Source organism: Trypanosoma melophagium (genome assembly GCF_022059095.1).
Source record: "Trypanosoma melophagium isolate St. Kilda chromosome Unknown ctg37segment0, whole genome shotgun sequence".
NCBI classification, from domain to species: Eukaryota; Euglenozoa; class Kinetoplastea; order Trypanosomatida; family Trypanosomatidae; genus Trypanosoma; species Trypanosoma melophagium.
This window is the reverse complement of record NW_027125174.1, coordinates 1-17,603: the sequence shown is the minus strand read 5'-3', so window position 1 is coordinate 17,603 and position 17,603 is coordinate 1. Positions and strand designations below refer to the sequence as shown.

The 17,603-nt window shown below is 42.9% G+C and overlaps 10 protein-coding genes across 10 annotated transcripts; all 10 read left to right on the top strand.

The window, feature by feature from the left end:
• Positions 1 to 247: 247 nt before the first annotated feature.
• Positions 248 to 1,675, top strand: LSM04_003766 (Protein kinase domain; the record flags this gene model as incomplete). Its single annotated transcript, XM_067335776.1, has 1 exon — positions 248 to 1,675. The coding sequence occupies one exon, from the start codon at positions 248 to 250 to the stop codon at positions 1,673 to 1,675; it is 1,428 nt and encodes a 475-aa protein (XP_067188361.1).
• Positions 1,676 to 2,194: 519 nt separating this feature from the next.
• Positions 2,195 to 2,947, top strand: LSM04_006485 (Nas2; the record flags this gene model as incomplete). The annotated part of the gene is made up of 1 exon (XM_067335775.1): positions 2,195 to 2,947. One exon carries the CDS (start codon positions 2,195 to 2,197, stop codon positions 2,945 to 2,947), a length of 753 nt encoding a protein of 250 aa, XP_067188423.1.
• Positions 2,948 to 3,460: 513 nt separating this feature from the next.
• On the top strand, positions 3,461 to 6,127 carry LSM04_009535 (uncharacterized protein; the record flags this gene model as incomplete). The annotated part of the gene is made up of 1 exon (XM_067335773.1): positions 3,461 to 6,127. One exon carries the CDS (start codon positions 3,461 to 3,463, stop codon positions 6,125 to 6,127), a length of 2,667 nt encoding a protein of 888 aa, XP_067188478.1.
• A 410-nt stretch (positions 6,128 to 6,537) lies between these two features.
• On the top strand, positions 6,538 to 7,968 carry LSM04_002470 (Alpha/beta hydrolase fold-1; the record flags this gene model as incomplete). The annotated part of the gene is made up of 1 exon (XM_067335772.1): positions 6,538 to 7,968. One exon carries the CDS (start codon positions 6,538 to 6,540, stop codon positions 7,966 to 7,968), a length of 1,431 nt encoding a protein of 476 aa, XP_067188343.1.
• Positions 7,969 to 8,642: 674 nt separating this feature from the next.
• On the top strand, positions 8,643 to 9,173 carry LSM04_009027 (Dual specificity phosphatase; the record flags this gene model as incomplete). Its single annotated transcript, XM_067335771.1, has 1 exon — positions 8,643 to 9,173. One exon carries the CDS (start codon positions 8,643 to 8,645, stop codon positions 9,171 to 9,173), a length of 531 nt encoding a protein of 176 aa, XP_067188468.1.
• An 870-nt stretch (positions 9,174 to 10,043) lies between these two features.
• Positions 10,044 to 12,227, top strand: LSM04_004626 (GNAT domain; the record flags this gene model as incomplete). The annotated part of the gene is made up of 1 exon (XM_067335770.1): positions 10,044 to 12,227. One exon carries the CDS (start codon positions 10,044 to 10,046, stop codon positions 12,225 to 12,227), a length of 2,184 nt encoding a protein of 727 aa, XP_067188377.1.
• Positions 12,228 to 12,850: 623 nt separating this feature from the next.
• Positions 12,851 to 13,381, top strand: LSM04_004773 (Dual specificity phosphatase; the record flags this gene model as incomplete). The annotated part of the gene is made up of 1 exon (XM_067335769.1): positions 12,851 to 13,381. The coding sequence occupies one exon, from the start codon at positions 12,851 to 12,853 to the stop codon at positions 13,379 to 13,381; it is 531 nt and encodes a 176-aa protein (XP_067188379.1).
• A 938-nt stretch (positions 13,382 to 14,319) lies between these two features.
• On the top strand, positions 14,320 to 14,823 carry LSM04_005636 (uncharacterized protein; the record flags this gene model as incomplete). Its single annotated transcript, XM_067335768.1, has 1 exon — positions 14,320 to 14,823. The coding sequence occupies one exon, from the start codon at positions 14,320 to 14,322 to the stop codon at positions 14,821 to 14,823; it is 504 nt and encodes a 167-aa protein (XP_067188407.1).
• Positions 14,824 to 15,173: 350 nt separating this feature from the next.
• Positions 15,174 to 16,076, top strand: LSM04_009717 (Mitochondrial substrate/solute carrier; the record flags this gene model as incomplete). The annotated part of the gene is made up of 1 exon (XM_067335767.1): positions 15,174 to 16,076. The coding sequence occupies one exon, from the start codon at positions 15,174 to 15,176 to the stop codon at positions 16,074 to 16,076; it is 903 nt and encodes a 300-aa protein (XP_067188482.1).
• Positions 16,077 to 16,404: 328 nt separating this feature from the next.
• On the top strand, positions 16,405 to 17,427 carry LSM04_005291 (Las1-like; the record flags this gene model as incomplete). The annotated part of the gene is made up of 1 exon (XM_067335766.1): positions 16,405 to 17,427. One exon carries the CDS (start codon positions 16,405 to 16,407, stop codon positions 17,425 to 17,427), a length of 1,023 nt encoding a protein of 340 aa, XP_067188397.1.
• Between the last annotated feature and the right edge of the window lie 176 nt (positions 17,428 to 17,603).

Genomic DNA, 17,603 nt, shown 5'->3' with positions numbered 1-17,603 from the left:
TACATCGCATTGCGAATATATATATTTCTGACTAGACCTCAACTTGTGGGGTGATACATACTATTGACGACGGTTGTGTTGTATTGTGTTTTTGAAGTATCTCTTTTTTAAAGTATCTCTCCTTTTTCGTTTCTGTTTATATTCCTCACTCTTGGGAATAACAGTAACTATATACTAACCACAACAAAGAGTAGCAGAAGCAAAGGCTGTAGGAAGCCTTTTTATTAGTGCTTCGTGTGGGTCCATCATGACAGAAGAGAACTTTGAGGATCTCTTTATATCGGATATAGAGCCCGAAGAACTGTTTGAAGAGCTTGGACCTATTGGTGTTGGAAACTACGGATCTGTGATAAAAGCACGTAATCGTCAAACACAGGAAATTGCTGCTATTAAACTCGTATTACTTGTGGACAAGGATGAACGTGACTTTGTACAGCGTGAGATTAGCATTTTAAAGAAATGTGTACATCCTAACATTGTACGTTACTATGGTGCACACAAGTCTCTTAGTAAATTATGGATTGTGATGGAGTACTGCGAGGGGGGATCTGTTGATATGGTGCATAAAGTACTACGACAACCTCTACCAGAACACCTTATTGCCTATGTCTGCCGTCAAGTATTACTTGGACTGCAGTATTTACACGCCAATCGCAAGATCCACCGTGATATTAAAGGCGGTAATATTCTCCTCACACGTGATGGAGAAGTGAAACTAGCCGACTTTGGTGTTAGCACAGAACTCGCCCACTCCCTCTCACGCCGTAATACTTTTGTTGGCACATTACTGTGGATGTCGCCGGAGGCTATTCTCGAACTCGACTATGATGAGAAGGCGGATCTGTGGAGTTTAGGTATTACACTTATTGAGATGGCGGAGGGGGCCCCGCCGTATTTAGATACACATCCCGCCCGTGCACTCTTTATGATTCCAAAGGTGGATCCGCCCACACTGCATGATAAGGAGCGCTGGTCGCCGCAGATGGTACTCTTTCTTAAGCGGCTGCTTACAAAGGATCACAACATGCGGCCAACGGCGGCGATGATGTTAAATGATCCCTTTGTACAACCAGAGAATATCGGCACGAAGGAGCAAATGAAGGCGGTCATTGATGAAGTGCTGGCAAAGAAGGAGGCGATGGGACCACAACGACTGCATGGGGACACAAACTCCAGCGCGACATTTGTGGAACGCACCTCCACCGAAAGTGAAATGGAGGATGCCGGCAGTATTGACAGCGGCATGAGTGGCGCAAGACACCCGCCAGTGGCCGCAAAGGTGCCGGTCAGTAACGCACCGGCGTCAATGGAGGCATTAGATGTCACCGGGGCACATCTCTTCTTTCATGATGGAACACTGCTTCCACTTCCATTACTTTCCACACAGGAGATTGGCTTTGATGAGCTCAATTTTGAGGGACATAGAGTGGGGCCGTTTGCAAAGCCAGTGCCAGATGCAGAGGTGCTGCTCGTTCCACCAGAGCAGCGGTCCGCACCATGTCATGTGAGTGGACGTCTCGCACACACGATGCATGTAACACAGAAACTGCAGGGAATGTTGTATTATCATAAACAATTGCCGTTTTTTAGAGAATTAACAGATGCAGAGGCTGCAAGGTCAAAGGAATTACAACTGAAATACGGTTCCCTCTTGAAAAGCATCTATCGTTTGTGAAGCATACAATGTTATATAGTTTTTTTTTTCGTTTTTGCTCTTTTATCGAATAAGTTATACATCCAATACGTTCACGTAAAGGATATGTATGGATCTGTATTTAAACTATTTTGATTCATGAGTAAACAAAGGAATGAAAAGTTATAAAAAAGAGTGTCTGGCAAGTTTTTTGTGCGTGTTATACTTTTCTCTTTGGTGTGTATGAGTGTTTTTTACGAATGTTTGCGTCTCTATAAGTGTTAAATACCTCTCTTTCCTTACTTCATCTCCTGCCTTCATATGGAAAAACGAAAAAAAAAAAATGGGAATTTAAACAACTTTATATATTCTTATTGCTCTTTCTCTCTCTCTCTCTCTCTCTCTCCCTCTTCCCTCCTTTCTCTCTTTCTCTTTCTCTGTCTGATGGGTATTTACTTTCATTTCTTTACTCCACAACAAACCGTAACAATCCACTAGAGTTATTCCGTATAGGAATCTGTATTTCCTTCTCTCTCTTTCTGTCTACATACACACAAAGACATGTCGGATGACTCCCGCGCTACACTGCGTGAGGAACTTCTCTCATTGGATGCTCAGCGGTTAAAAGTCCTGCAGGATATAGAAGAGGCAATGGTATTTCTCAACAGTACGCCTGTTGGATTACATAGTTCTCTGCTCGACGAGGCGGGATTCCCACGTGATGATTGTGATCTCTACGCCGTACGACAGGCCCGACACACCGTAAATTGCGGAAAGAACGATCTCAAGACTATCGAGACGATCATGCATGAGAAACTCGCTCTTCTGCATGAGAAGAATCAAGAAGAAGCGAAAGAGCAAATGGAGCGAGAGGCTAAGGCACGTAAAGAAGAAGAGGAAGCAGAAGATAATCAAAAGAAGAAAATGCAAGCGGAGGATGAACTTCGCAAAAAACGTATTCGTGAGATATCCTTTAAATCTCCATTTGTACGAGTGGCGGGTGTCGCTGTGAGAAGCCCCGGGGCGGAGGCCGGTCTCACCAGCGGCGATCTCATTCTGCAGTACGGCGATCTCGACGCCGCCGGTGTGTTGGCGCGTGGATTGGAGGAAATGGGGCGTGTGACTTCCACACACGAGGGACGAATGTTAACGGTTTGGGTAAAAAGAGAAGAGGAGGAACAGAAAGAAGGAGAAAGAGATGATGCGAATATAGTGAATGAGGCACGTGAAGTATTTATTGTGCCGCAGCGTTGGGCAGGTGGGGGACTTCTTGGCTGTTCGTTCGAACCGATCCCAATTAACACAAGGGATTGAGTATATTATTATTATTATTATTATTATTATTATTATTATTATTATTATTATTATTATTATTATTATTATTATTATTATTTATTTATTTTGATTTGTTTTTGTTTTGTTTTGTTTTCTTTTTATCTGTATGTACGTTGTGGGGTGTAGTTCTAATCCCACATGCTAACAGGTTCTTTTTTGTTTCTTTTCTCTCCACTCTTTGTTCTAACATTGATGTGACTCTTGCATTTATTCCCTTACAATGTGTGCGCAAACACAAAAATATCAAAAAATAAAAAGGTGTGACTTCTTTTCGATAACAAAGAGTGGTGTGTGGGTTCAAAAGTAAAAAAAAAAAGACAAAACAGAAACAAACAAAGAAACTATACTCACCTGAGAAGATAAACCGTATATATATATATATATATATATATATATATATATATATATAGTGTATGGTGTGAGAAGAGCTGTATCTGAAGTGTACTGTACTCATTCTCTGACTGAACAAAAAAGAAAAAAAAAACAAAAGAAATGCTTCCACACGCACACGTCGTTGCGTTGTATGAGCGACTCACTGTTCTCTCCAGTGACGCTATACGGCGTGAGGTTCAGGCGCTCCTTCGTCTCCCAAACCAAAACACGGGTACTTCTCAACAAAAACAAGAACAATTGCTAAATGATGTGTGTACGTTATTAGTGAAAAGTGGTGAATGGCAACGGGCAATAACTGTTGCGAGTGCACTTCCACAACCACAATCCACTACTCTCATCAACACACTGGGACTCTCTAAGCCACAAGGACCAGAAACACCAAATTTGTCCGAGACGGGAGAGGACACAAAGACAGTGGAACTCTGCGAAATGTCGAATGAGGCATTACTGCGTTTGGGTTTTGCCCTGCAGCGGCCACAGTCACAACGTGGAGTTGGCGCCACACAAACAACAGGGAAACAATGCACAGAGAACAGTGGAATCATACAACAACAGCAACAACTGTTTATGGAGTTTAGACGAAGAAGACGATACAAGGAACTGGTGCAATGTGTAATGAATTGGAAATCTAAAGGCCTTATTCCATCAAGAAAAAAGATGAGTAAAGGTGTTGATACACATGTCGATTCCATTCGTACTATATTCAATAATAACAAAGAATTGCCGGTTACAAAGTCAGACTTATCTGGTTCTTATACTACAACTGCTGTTGCTGCAGAAACGCCTTTTAACGCAGAAGAAGCACTACGAGGACTCATCTTTAATGCCTCTTCTGGCAATCATTGGGTGGAGGCGCTGCGGGAGTGTCCGGCGTTTTTTCTTACCACACTTCGGGAACCAACAGCAGCATTGCAATTTCTTCGCAAAACAAGCGTTGATACAGTAATAAATTTTATTTTATTCATTTTAAAAAATGGTAATACTACTACTAATACTACTATTAATAGTACTGGGTTTTCACATCCTTCGGTTCTGGCGCAAGATCCGTTAGAGCGGCGTCTCGCATGGGGCACCGTCGCATCACTTCTTTTCGCATTGCGACCACATTTGGAGCAGGAACGCAAAGTAGTGAAAGTGGATCTTCTGCACGCTATGCTTAATGCACTGCGAGAGGAGGCTACGGTACGAAAAATAACAACAACATCAACAACAACTATAAAAAAAGATAGTGCAGGTATAACCGCACGACAACATGTGAGAGCAGCGGTGGCAGCAGCGAATGATACTCGTCGTATGGCTATTCAATCTGCCGTTGAGGGACTCTGTACGTGTTTATCCGAACGCAATGAGGCACAAACGCGGTTTATTGGTCTCCCGCTCTTTACTGAGATCGCACTGGCATTGCGAGACTGCGGTGTAGCAGTTCCAAGCGCACTTGTGCAGTGCATCTTTCTCTGTATTAGCGACGCCCAGCGCTATCAACGACGTGATCCACCTAATTCCAATTTATCATCATCAACAACATCATCAACATTACAGTGTTTACCGGAGCGAGAATTGCTTATTGAGATTCTTGGTGTCGCCCCTGCGGATCGGTGGGTCCCATCGCTGCAGTTATTGCAGTTGTGTAGTGCGCAGGAGGACTTTGTTGTCTCCGCTGCACATCTGCGCTGTCTGTTGAGTGGACTGCAGAGTATCTCCATCACTCGCATGTGGCAAACAGCACTATCTACGGCACAATCCATTATGACGGAATATAATGTGTTTCCAGATGAGTCATCGATGGAAAAACTCATGTTGAACCTTCACGCAGCATCATGGGAACGTGCCTTTGAGGTGATGAAACTTTATGAGGGGAAACACATTGCGGTTCCCGCACAGGTTCTGCGTGATTTGCAAGTAGTGGCAATGAAGCACAGTTCATGGGATGTGGTACTGAATTTAATGCAACAGATTAAAGAGACGGGAAAACAACAGGCTGATTTTATGAACTACATATACTGTTTACGAGCTTACGGCTGTGCTGGGAAATGGAAAGAGGCTTCAGAACTTTTTAAACATTTGAAGCATGTGCAGGGTGTTGCTGAACACTCTGCGTATAATGAGGTGACTGTTGCTGTCCCTGTTCTTGGCATGATGGAAAGTCAAGAGTGGGAGGGCGTTTTATTTTTTGTCAGGGAAATATGCCGTCAGTGCGGTGATGAACTCACAAAAGAAGGCCGAGAAGTAACTCTTGCCTCCGTTTTACTTGCGTTTGTGCATATGCGAAAGACAACCGGTGTAGCGTCCTTTTTAAATACATACAGTGGAGAGAAGAGTGAACTCCCTGAGTCTTGTACTGCTGCAGAAACACAAACGGTAGATATTTACCGTGTGAAGGATATTGTATCACTGCAATTTCCCCCCGCATCCCTCGCGGAACTCCGTGAGATTGTGGAAAGAGCGGCACAACTGCAGACATTACTTGGCATGGAACATTTAAACGCACCCATTCGTCTCGTCTTTGATCTCCTCGCCACGGAACACCACCGCCGTCATCATTCTGCAGAACATATTGGACGGAACACACGTAATAGTACAGGGCGGCCGACGGTGTATATACCGCCGCAACACGTACAGGCGCAGCATGAACGACTGGCGACGGCATTGGGAGAATTAGTGCGACGTGATGAGCATCTATTTAGTGGGGCCGCACAGCAGGCAGTAGCAGAGATCATGTCGAAGATTGGCGCAGGGCCAGCGTACTTGAAGGCTGCGTTATTCTAAAAAGCATGAATGGAGGCAGCAGAGAGAGGAAGGAAGGAAGGAAATGAAGATAGTGGGGGGAAAGGGTAAACACAAGTAAATGGAAGAACAGAACAAAACAAACAAAGAAACAACTGGGTGAAGTTGTGAAAATGGTTATTACTCTCTCTCTCTCTCTCTCTCTCTCTCTGTCTGTCTATCTCACTTTGTGCGGGTGAGTGAGTGTAAAAAAAGAGTTTTATTTTTCTTTTTTTTTCTGCTTTTTCCTCTTGGAGTGTTAAACAAAGACGGGTAATAATCACTCTCAAATATTTTAAGGGAGGTAGGAATTTAATTTACACATATATATCTTTATATTTATTTTACTTCTAAAAAAGTATAACCATATTTACAAATACAAGAAAAATACATTTCTATTTATTATTTCTAGCATGACAACATTGCATGCCGCTGCAGAAGTGGGGGATGTACGTACAATACAGAGAATCAGTTGGACAGAAAATGTTGATGTAAACGCCGTGGATGATAAAGGTCGCACAGCTCTTCACATCGCCGCTGAACAAGGTCGTATGGGATTTATCGCAATGCTCTTACACTCCTTTAATTCTGTAGATGTGACGATTGCTGATAAGAGTGGTAAGACCGCCGTACAATGTGCCCCGCCGGAACTGCGAAAAGAATTAACATTACTTTTCTCCGTTGCGGAGGCGAAGGCACTTGAACGGGATTCCCGCCTTAAGAAGGATGAACGGGAGGCAGAAAAGCGATTGTTTGAGGAAACCGATGTGGAGAGTGCAGAGATGGTAAACCCGCGGGTAATGCGTAAGGTGTTGGTCTGCCTTGTACTGCCCTTTATCATTCTCATATTTATTAACGGCGTGGTGTTTGCGTTGGAGTATATTTCCATCACACTCGCCTTTTACTTTGTGGCGTTGGGCTACTTTGTCTCTGAGATCTCCGTACGGCCGCCGTGGTATCATCATCGCCCAAAGGCCACACGTCTCACCACACACAACTGCCCAGACTACTGGTGCGGTAGCATACACGATCCACACACCGATCATGGTCTCATCTACGAGGATATATCATTTACTTCGACCGATAATTATACATTGCGTGGGTGGTATGTGCCGCCACCAGCGGAAAAAGCAAAGAAAATGGGTATTGTGCTTGTGCATGGTGGTGGCAGAGATCGAAGGACGTGGCTGCGTCATGTGCCAATGCTGCATAAGGCAGGATACGGATGTTTGTTGTTTGATTTCAGAGAACATGGATTAAGTGATGGGAATATGCGTGGATTTACGTACGGCATGAAGGAGCGTTTTGATGTGGTGGCGGCCTGTGAGTTCATGAGGTCTACATACAAGTACGAGCGTATCTGTGCAATGGGAACAAGTGTGGGTGGTTCCTCTGTTATTATGGCAGCTGCTATTGATAAGAGTATCGATGTAGTAATTGCCGAGAATCCGCTGCTTACCTGTGCTACATTGCAGGATCAGAAAATTGTAGATATCGTTGGTGGTTACTTCTCACGACGTAAGTACAGTCGATTCATTCTTAATCTTTTTCGTCGTACCTCCTCTTTCTGGCTGAATTTACGCATAGGGAATAAACCATCTAAGCACTGTCAGGCACTGCACTGCATATCAAAAGTTGCACCCAGACCTGTATTGCTTATGCACGGTACGGCTGATGATTTGATACCTTGTCGTCATTCATTACAACTATACGAGGCAGCAGGAGAACCAAAGGAGTTATACATATCAAAGGATGCCTTTCACTGTGGTTTGTACGATACAAACCCAGAAGAGTTTAGGGACCGAGTTCTTGGATTCCTCCAAAAGCATGGAGAAGTAGAGTAATGTCTTGGAAAGATGAGGAATATATTTATTAGCAAAGAAAAATAGTTCTCTGCAGAGATGCAGCGAATAAACGTTGTTTCGTTGTTATTTCAATCATCTTTTTTCCCCCCTTTCCTATTCCTTTTATTTTCTTTATTTTTTTAAATCTCTGAGTGTTGCTACTATTGCAAAAATTTTCATCTTTCTTCATATTTAGATATGTAAAGAAATCTTCTGTATTTTGTTTACCTTGTTCATTCTCTTTAAAAGTGAGGGGGAATTAAAGATAAAATACAAAAAAAGTAATGGTTTTCTTTTCATTATGCTACTACTGTTTCTTGGTTATTGATATAAATATCCTTCTATTCAATACCGGTAATTTCTTTGTTTCTTTTTCTTTCTTTTCCACTGTTCATGAGGTGGCTCTTGCTTACTTTTATTAAAGCGCATGGTTTTCTGAGTAGAATACATCAGCTCCCTCCCACATATACACACCCACACACCCTTTCTTTTTTCTTACTCGCATAAATAAATAAATAAATAAATAAATAAATAAATAAATAAATAAATATATATATATATATATATATATATATATAGAGAGAGAGAGAGAGAGAGAGAGAGAGAGAAAGAAGGAAAGAAAGAAAAAGATATCGTAGGAACAAACCAACCAAACCACACGGAAGTATTTAATAATGGAGGTGAATGGTACTGTAGTGGAATGCCGGCGTGCGGACACGGATGTCGTTGTCTTTCGCTTTCTCATTCTCGACGCCCCATCACCGAGCAGTGTGCCAACGTATGTGAAACTGCTGCAGCGGCACAACGTCACACATATGGTGCGGGCCTGCGGGCCAACGTATAACGCCGAGGCCTTCGCCGCCCACGGTGTGGAAGTGCACGGATGGACATTTGACGATGGCGCCCCACCCACGCAGGCCGTTATTGACAATTGGCTGCAATTACTCGAACAGCTGCGGGATAAATCACCGCCAGTCACTATTGCGATTCACTGCGTGGCGGGACTCGGCCGGGCGCCAATACTCGTCGCCCTCGCCCTCGTGGAGTACGGCGGGATGCCGGCGTTGGATGCGGTCGGCTATGTGCGGGAGCGGCGTAAAGGAGCCATCAATCAAGTGCAGTTGAACTGGTTGATGCGATACAAACCACGGCATGAACAGAGAAGTGAGGGAGCGATAGCGTGCGCAAACTGTGCGTTGATGTGATTGACAAGTGGAGTCAAGAGGCATAATCGTCGAAGTATATACATATATATATATATATATATATATATATAATGTGTAGTGAGGTGAGAGTTGCTGATGGAGAGAGTTGCGTTGAACTGATCTGATATTGTTGGAGAGGAGGTGGAAATAAATCTAAAAAATATTTTTCTTCATTTCTAACTTGCACGCCCTTTCTTTCTTTCTTCCTGCTCTTTTTTTCCCTTTTGCGTACATTAAATGCGTTTAATACAAGAGAAAGGAATGAAGAAGAAGCGAAAAGGGGGAAAAAAAGAGGAGACAGACCCTTTTTGTGTTGAACTAATAGAGGGGTAAATTGTCTTGCCCTTGTTGTAGATGTACTTGCAGCAGTTGCAAGCTTTAGAAAAAAGTATGCGAACAATAGAAAAGGCAAAATGCTGTAAGGCACTTTTTCTTTTCTTTACATATATAAATATATTACCCCTCTTTCAAATTATCAGTTAGTTGGACGATCGTCTTTAGTTATTGTATAATGTATGTTTCTGCATGTAGTGTTTACTGACTTAGCATACACTTATTACTGATTTCAACGTGCTTGCACACCACTGCTACGATAACATTACCAATATTCATTTTTTTTTTGTTTCGGTTCTTTCATTTTGTGAGTGTGTTTTCTGATGATGACGATGTTGCTACTATCTCCCTGTAACTTATAGTGCCTCCATCTCATTTTTATTTTCTTTTGTTTTTTGCTGCACACCCACAAAAAAAAAAAAAACCACAACAATAACAACAACATACCATCCCTATATATAGAGAGAGAGATTGACATTCGCAGTTCTTTCTCTTTCTCTTTTTTTTTCTCACTCTGTAGTGTTGTATTCGTGGCTAATGTCATCTGTGAGCAGTGATGAAGAAGTGGAGTACACGGGTCCACACCGGCCAGATATGGCGAAAGTGAAGGCGAAACTACGTAATTTACCCACACTGGAGCGACTGCTAGCAGAGAAGGATCCCAATGAGTACACGGAGGAACAAATGAAGACAGCAACCACATTCATCAACGCCATTGTAGAGACACAACCGACATCTGTGGAACAAATTGAACAGAAATTGCGCAAACTCATGAAACAACACCGTGCAGTGGCGAAGAAATCACTTTTACTCGCAGCGTACAGAAAGTGGTTGTTGGAAGAAGAGTACAGAAGCGGTAATGCTGTACTTGAGGGGTACTTTGTCTCAAAGGTCCCACGCAGTCAGTCGGGTGTACTCGTCGTGACGGTCTTCACCTCTGCGTACCCAAATGGACAGAAATTCAGCTGCAAGTGGAATTGTTATTACTGCCCTAATGAGCCTGGACAACCACGCAGTTATTTACTAAACGAACCCGGTGTACGTCGTGCTAATCGATTGGAGTTTGATGCCTATCGACAGTTTCAAGATCGCGTGAAGTCACTTGTGGCGATTGGTCATCCAGCCGATAAGGTGGAGTTACTGGTGTTGGGTGGTACATGGGAAAGTTACCCACTCTCGTATCGTGAGACCTTTATTCGTGATCTCTTTTACGCCGCAAACACACTCTATGATGAACCTGACGGTAATGATGATAATACTGGAAATAATAATAATAATAATAATAATAATAATAATAATAATAATAATAGTAGTAATAATGGTACCACAACTAGTGTAGTGGATCCTAATGGTAATAACTGTATGACACGAGAAGGAAACATACGACCACCACTTGATTTATTACAGGAACAATTACTTAACGAGACTGCAAAGTGCAAAATTATTGGAGTTACTCTGGAAACACGTCCTGATACAGTGAATGAGGAGATGCTACAACAACTGCGTCGTTTTGGTTGTACCCGCGTACAACTTGGTGTGCAACACACAGATGATGCTGTACTTTTAGCCGTAAATAGACAGTCTACACGTGAAGATGCGGTTCGAGCTATTAAGCTTTTAAAAGATAGCTGTTTTAAAGTTGATATTCACCTAATGCCAGATCTTCCAGGGTCTACACCAGAAAATGATAAGAAAATGTTTGATGATGTCCTTTATTCACCGGATATGCAAGCTGATCAATGGAAGATTTATCCCTGTCAAACAACACCTTTTACTGTGATTGAGCAATGGTTTAAGGAAGGTAAGTACCAACCATATGGTTTGGAAAACTTAATGGATGTCATATTATATGCAAAACGTCGTGTGCAACCATGGGTTCGACTTAACCGCGTTGTTCGTGATATTCCACATGACTATATTCTTGGGGGAGTAGAAGTTTCTAATCTTCGCCAGTTGCTTGGAATGCGTCTCCGGGAAGAAGGATCACACTGTCAGTGTATTCGCTGCCGTGAAGTGAAGGGAGATGCGGCGGCGGCGGCTAAACTTCACGGGGCCATACTAGTAGAACGGCGGTACTCGGCAAGTGAAGGTGAAGAAATATTTCTTTCATACGAAACGGAAGATAAAAAAACACTCTTTGGTTTTCTGCGACTGCGTCTGCACATTAAAAACTGGATCACACCATTTGATGAGCTTCGCCCATGTGCGTTAATTCGTGAACTCCACGTTTATGGTTCTCTCGTGCCCACACATAAAGAGGCGGATGCGGCGAAGGCACAACATCGCGGTGTGGGCACATTACTACTGCAGCGGGCTGAGTGTATTGCCCGTGCGGAGGGATATATGAAGATCGCGGTGATTAGTGGTGTTGGGGTGCGGAATTATTACCGCCGTAAGGGTTATGTAATGACAGTAACACCCTCGAGTTATGGGGCGTTTCTTATAAAGGACTTGCAGGAAAGTGAGGAAAACAATCATTTGGAAGCTAGTGGGGAGTGTACAAACACAACAACTACCACCACCACCACCATCATTAACACTAACACAATAATAAGACCACCAACAGCAACAATAACTAAGGATAATGCTAATAATGGAAGTAGTAATACTAGTAATAGTAATGGTTGTGATGCTGCTCAAACGGCGGTTAATGCGGGTGGATGGTGGCAACGCATCAGTCAGTTCTGGGGACGGTGGAAACGGCCACGTGAAGAGGAGTAAACCCAAAAGAAAAAAAGGAGGAATGATGTGATGTATGTTGAATGGTTCTTTCTCTTGTTATGAGTGGATACAATGAAGTCAAGAGTGTTTCTATTTCTTGATATAAAAGAATACGTATTACGGTAAACGGTATGCCCATTAAATATATACATATAATATGACTAATATCTATAGAAAGGTGTATACAAAGTGGTGTTCTACGTTAGAAAAAGGAAAACTAATGATAACGAAAAGAAAAAAGCAAAAAATATCTTTCTCTTTGCTCCACTATCTCTCTAACTCTGCTTTAATAAGAATAATAATAACGGTAATTAGATCTTTACTATTAGAAAAGGTTTCCAAGCTGTAGCGCACAATCCGCAGACTTTTTTTTCGGTAGAGCCTCCCCCTCCCCCGATCTCTCTCTCTCTTTCTCACACACACAGAAAGAATCTTGAGCGTTATTCGTGTTATCTACGTTTTACAACTACAGCCGGTAGTTCTCCTCGAAACAGCATCATTAACCGCAACAGCGACGGGGTAAATTAGGCAAACAAGTAGGGGCTACATCTACCACTGAAAACGACACTCTTGTAAAGCAAATCACGAAAGTAAAAAAAAAAACCAAAAAAGAAAAAAAAAAAATGGACGTGAACTGCACTGTGATTGAATGTCCGGACCGCAAAAAACCGTCACGCACGCTCTTTCATCTCCTCATACTTGATGCCCCATCACCCAGTAATCTTCCCATGTACGTGAAGGCGCTGCAGCGGCGACAGGTGCAGCATCTTGTGCGTGTGTGCGGCCCAACGTACGACGCGGCGCTTGTTGAGAAGAGCGGCATTGATGTTCACAGTTGGCCCTTCGACGATGGTGCCCCACCGCCAAAGACAGTGCTTGAGAGTTGGTTTCATCTGCTCGACGCCGCAAAGGCACAACTCGACAGTGGTGTGACGACTGCGCCTATTGCGATTGCAATTCACTGTGTGGCGGGACTCGGTCGGGCGCCCATACTCGTGGCAGTTGCACTCGTGGAGTACGGCGGAATATCAGCAGTTGATGCCATTGCACTTATTCGAGAGAAACGTCGTGGGGCAATCAATCAGACGCAGATGCATTGGTTGATGAAATATAAGGGGCGTGATGGAAACGGTGGGAACTGCAGTGTTATGTGAAGGTGTAGAAGAGAAACAATGAATATGTTTTCTTCTTTAACTATTATTATTATTATTATTATTATTATTATTATTATTATTATTATTATTATTATTATTATTATTATTATTATTATTATTATTATTATTATTATTATTATTATTATTATTATTATTATTATTATTATTATTATTATTATTATTATTATTATTTCGGGAATATTTAGTTTTTACCCCTATAATAAGCATACATACAGAGATAAATATATAAAGTGTACCCTGTCCTAGGTGTGATTTTCATTTTTTTTTTCTGGATTTATTTCATCTTGCTACTTTGTGTGTTTGTGTGTCTCACAGTACATTTTCAGAGAGTGAGGTCTCTGGAGTTGTGTACGGGCATACTTTAAACAGAGGCTTTGAAACTGATGGGAGGTGAGAAGAAAGAAGAGTAAATAAAACTTTAGCGAAGAAACAAAGGTCATCCTCCATTTTTCATGGGAAAGAAAAGGAGAAAAATATGATCCTCTTTCTTTTTTTTTGGTGGTGGGGCACTTCCTCTCTTGTTGTGGAAATAACCAAAAAAGTAAAAGGAATTGAGGAGTGGAAAAGAAAAAAAAAAAAATGGGTTTGTAGGGTGGTTGCGATTGAAAAATGAAGAGTTGATTCATAACTGGACCTAACGAACACAAGAATTTGTGTCGAATAATGCACGTACGTAGAAATCTATGCATTTGTTCTTTTAAAGCAAAAAAAAAAAAGAACAAAGGTAGACGGAAAACAAAACAAAAAGCTTCTACTGGGTTATAGATCATTTATTTTTACTTTTATTTTTGCTTTATTGCCGTAAGCAAAAGGATGTCCTTTCTCTGTAACTTCTGTGTTCACTTGATAGTGAACATTAACTTTTCATCTTTTTCTTTTCCCTTCTCCTTTTTTTCATCTAGATTATTACTATCATTATGACAGTCCATGGAAGCCGAGGTGCGGCGTCCGCGTGTCTTGTTATCAGAAAACAACGAAGTGGTGAGGTGCTCCTTGAGGTGACACCTTCATCTTTTTCTTCCTCTTCTTCCACCTCACGTGTTCCCAGTTCTGCAGAGGGGAAGGAGTCTAGTTTATTCGGCGATGCCTTCGCTTTTATTGCAGAGGCACAAGCGAAAACGTATGATTTTTTTGGTCGCAATATGGTGAAGGAGCCAGGGAAAGTGACGGCAGCAGATACGACCGGGACTCGTGCTAGAAGAGAAAATTACGTGGATGCCATGATGTCGTGTGATGCACCCAGCAGTAGTTTCTTGGATTCCGCAGAGTGGGAGGGCGATGGTACAAATGACAAGAGTGTTTCTTTCGGAGGTGGAGATGGGGATGGGGAGGAAGAGAATGGCGATGACCATAGCGAATCCGATGCCTCCAGTACACATAGTAATGAAGTAGACCCACCCGCTAAAAGGCTACGTCAGTAAACCACAGGGAATACATTTTAAGCAGAAACAAAACGGAACGGAGAGTTAGAGGAATTCTTTGAAAAGGAAGAAAAAAAAAAATGATATTTTCTGTTTTCCTGTTGGAGGGAAATTTGTAAGTGTGTGGCATCCCTATGGTTTGGTACCGATCTGCTGTTTTAAGTAAAATCAATTTCTTATTCGTATAATTCCTTTTTTTATTTGTTTGGATGTTTTCAATTGTTCTTTTTTTATAATTCGTTTATGATACTATTATTATTATTATTACTATTTTTTGTTCTTTCGTTCTTTACATGTTATTCTATTTTTACTGTTAGGAGGTTCGGCATCTCCCTATCTCTGAAAGGGAAATGACGGAGGAGTACCTCCAAACATTTGCCGCCGGCACGGTGTCTGGCGTAGTTGGAGTCCTACTTGAATACCCACTTGACACAATCAAAGTCCGACTGCAGGCATACACTTCACGTTATAATGGTTACTTGGACTGTGCTGTGAAACTCGTGAGAGAGGAAGGGATTCGTTTTTTTTACAGTGGAGTTTCCACTCGTATTATTGGATCTGGCTTTGAACACGCTGTCGTGTTCTCCTTTTACAAGTGGACGCTTCGTCTTGTGGGTGCGGATGAATACCATCCCCTTGCGTGGCAGATTATCCTTGGCGGTGTGGGCGGTGGAGTGGCCTCCACAACGTTCCTCACACCGCTAGAACTTGTCAAGTGCCATCTGCAGGTGGCGAATATGCGCCCGGTGGGGCAGCGGGAGTACAATGGAGTGGTGGACTGCATAGTGAAGATCACACGCCGCGACGGTGTGGCGGGACTGTATAAAGGCGGTGTGGCGATGCTCGCCCGTGAGGTGCCGGGCACCGCCGCCTACTGCGGGACGTACGACAAAACAAAAGAGCTTCTCACACCGCCGGGCGGCACAACCGCAGAGTTATCGACGTGGCGTCTCATGTTTGCCGGCGGCTGCAGTGGAGTGGCGTTTTGGACGGTCTTTTTCCCCGCAGATGTGGTGAAGACACGCATGCAGGTGGATCCAGCATTCACACCGTCGGGTTTTATGGCCGCGCTGCGGTTATTGTACGCGGAGGGTGGCGTGCGAGCACTTTACTGCGGCTGGACACTCACCGCCGCCCGCGCTTTTCCATCAAATGCGGCGATATTCGCTACCTATGATCTTTGCATGCGGTCATTGAGAAAACAACACCAACACCAACAGACCCCATCACCATCTTCTACTGGAACAATTTGAATAAATGTTGTTTGTTTGTTTGTTGTGATCTCTTGTCTGTATTCATCCCTACCAACAATAATAGGGAGAGGGAAAGGGTGCGGTATGTGTGGGATTAATATTTTTTCCTCCATGTCTCTTTCTCTTTCTCTCTTGCTTTATCCTACTCGCAGGGACAGATAGCTGTTTTTTATTGTCTTTTTTTTTTAGTTTACGTTTTTTTGATTTGTCTCGTTCTGGGGTTTATCTTTTTATTTAAATTCTTACTCTTGTTTTCTTATTTTCAGTATTTTTCTCTCTTCTTTAAGCATAAAAGGGAGAAACCAGAGAAGACAAACCGTGTTTATTTATGGGTGTTAAACGCGCTAGGGCACAGCAAACGGCATCAAATGAACGTCGAAAAAGAGGAACATGCATAAAGAAAGGATTGGACGAGTTGGGCGATTTAGATTTTGCTCTGAATCCCACTACTGGAAAAGCTACTACTAAAACTAATTCTACTAAAGTTACTAGTATTACCAATCATACTGCTACGACCACTGGTAGCAGTAGTACTATGGTTGGTACTAATCCACTGACAGATGCGGTAAAGATAGACACGGAAAATGATATGGCTTTTCATTCTACACCCATTTCTTCTTCCTGTTCTCCGGCAGCGAGTGTCTTCGGTCATGGTTGGGAAGAATGGCGTCATGTTAAACATTTACTATTTCATTCAGACGGAAATAAGAGTGTAACACAGGGCAGACGAATCGCATTAGACCGCATTCAACATCTATGGCAGGCACGAGGCCGCAAACATCGGCCCTTCCCTGCCTATGTGGAGTCTACAGCCCTACTGCTAGAGGCCGTATCACTGGACGAGGAGGATAAACTCTCCTCATCGGCCGCAGTTGTCTTTTATGGTGCGGCCATATCACGTGCTGTGCATCTCATGACAGGCACATTTGCACGCGGTGAAGACGACACGTACCGCAAACGCGCTCGGGCTATTGGATTCCCGGAAGAGGCGGTGGAAGTGCGTCAGCGTGTGGCACACGGCGCCCTACCGCTTCTCTCCGAACTGCGTTGGGTGTGTGGATTGGTGCTGCAGTTCCTATTTCAACATTACTGGCTGGAACAGGAACGTCATGTACGTCTCATGGAAGAGGAAGACGAAGAAGAAGAAGTGCAGAAAAAAGAAAAGGGGGTAAATACAAATGTGTTGCAGCAGAGAGAGTGTCCTCCTACTTCGACTGTGGAGGAGATGCGACAGCTTCTCGAGGAACTTGGCAGCACAAGCGAAGAGGAGGAAGGTGGGACTGATGAGAAACCTATAGGTGATGCACCCAATGTTGCAGAAATAGTACAGGATGGTTGGAAACTCTTGTGATTGAAAGGGTAAGAAAACAAAAGGAATGAGAGTGATTGTGTATGAAGGTGAAGATGAGGGTAAGAAGAACAAATAACATCTGAGAGTAACACTGTCGCAACGATTAACTGGCTTTCCTGCGCTCATTGCGTACCTCAATAATGGAGAAAAGATGCACAGAGTATTTTATTTTTATC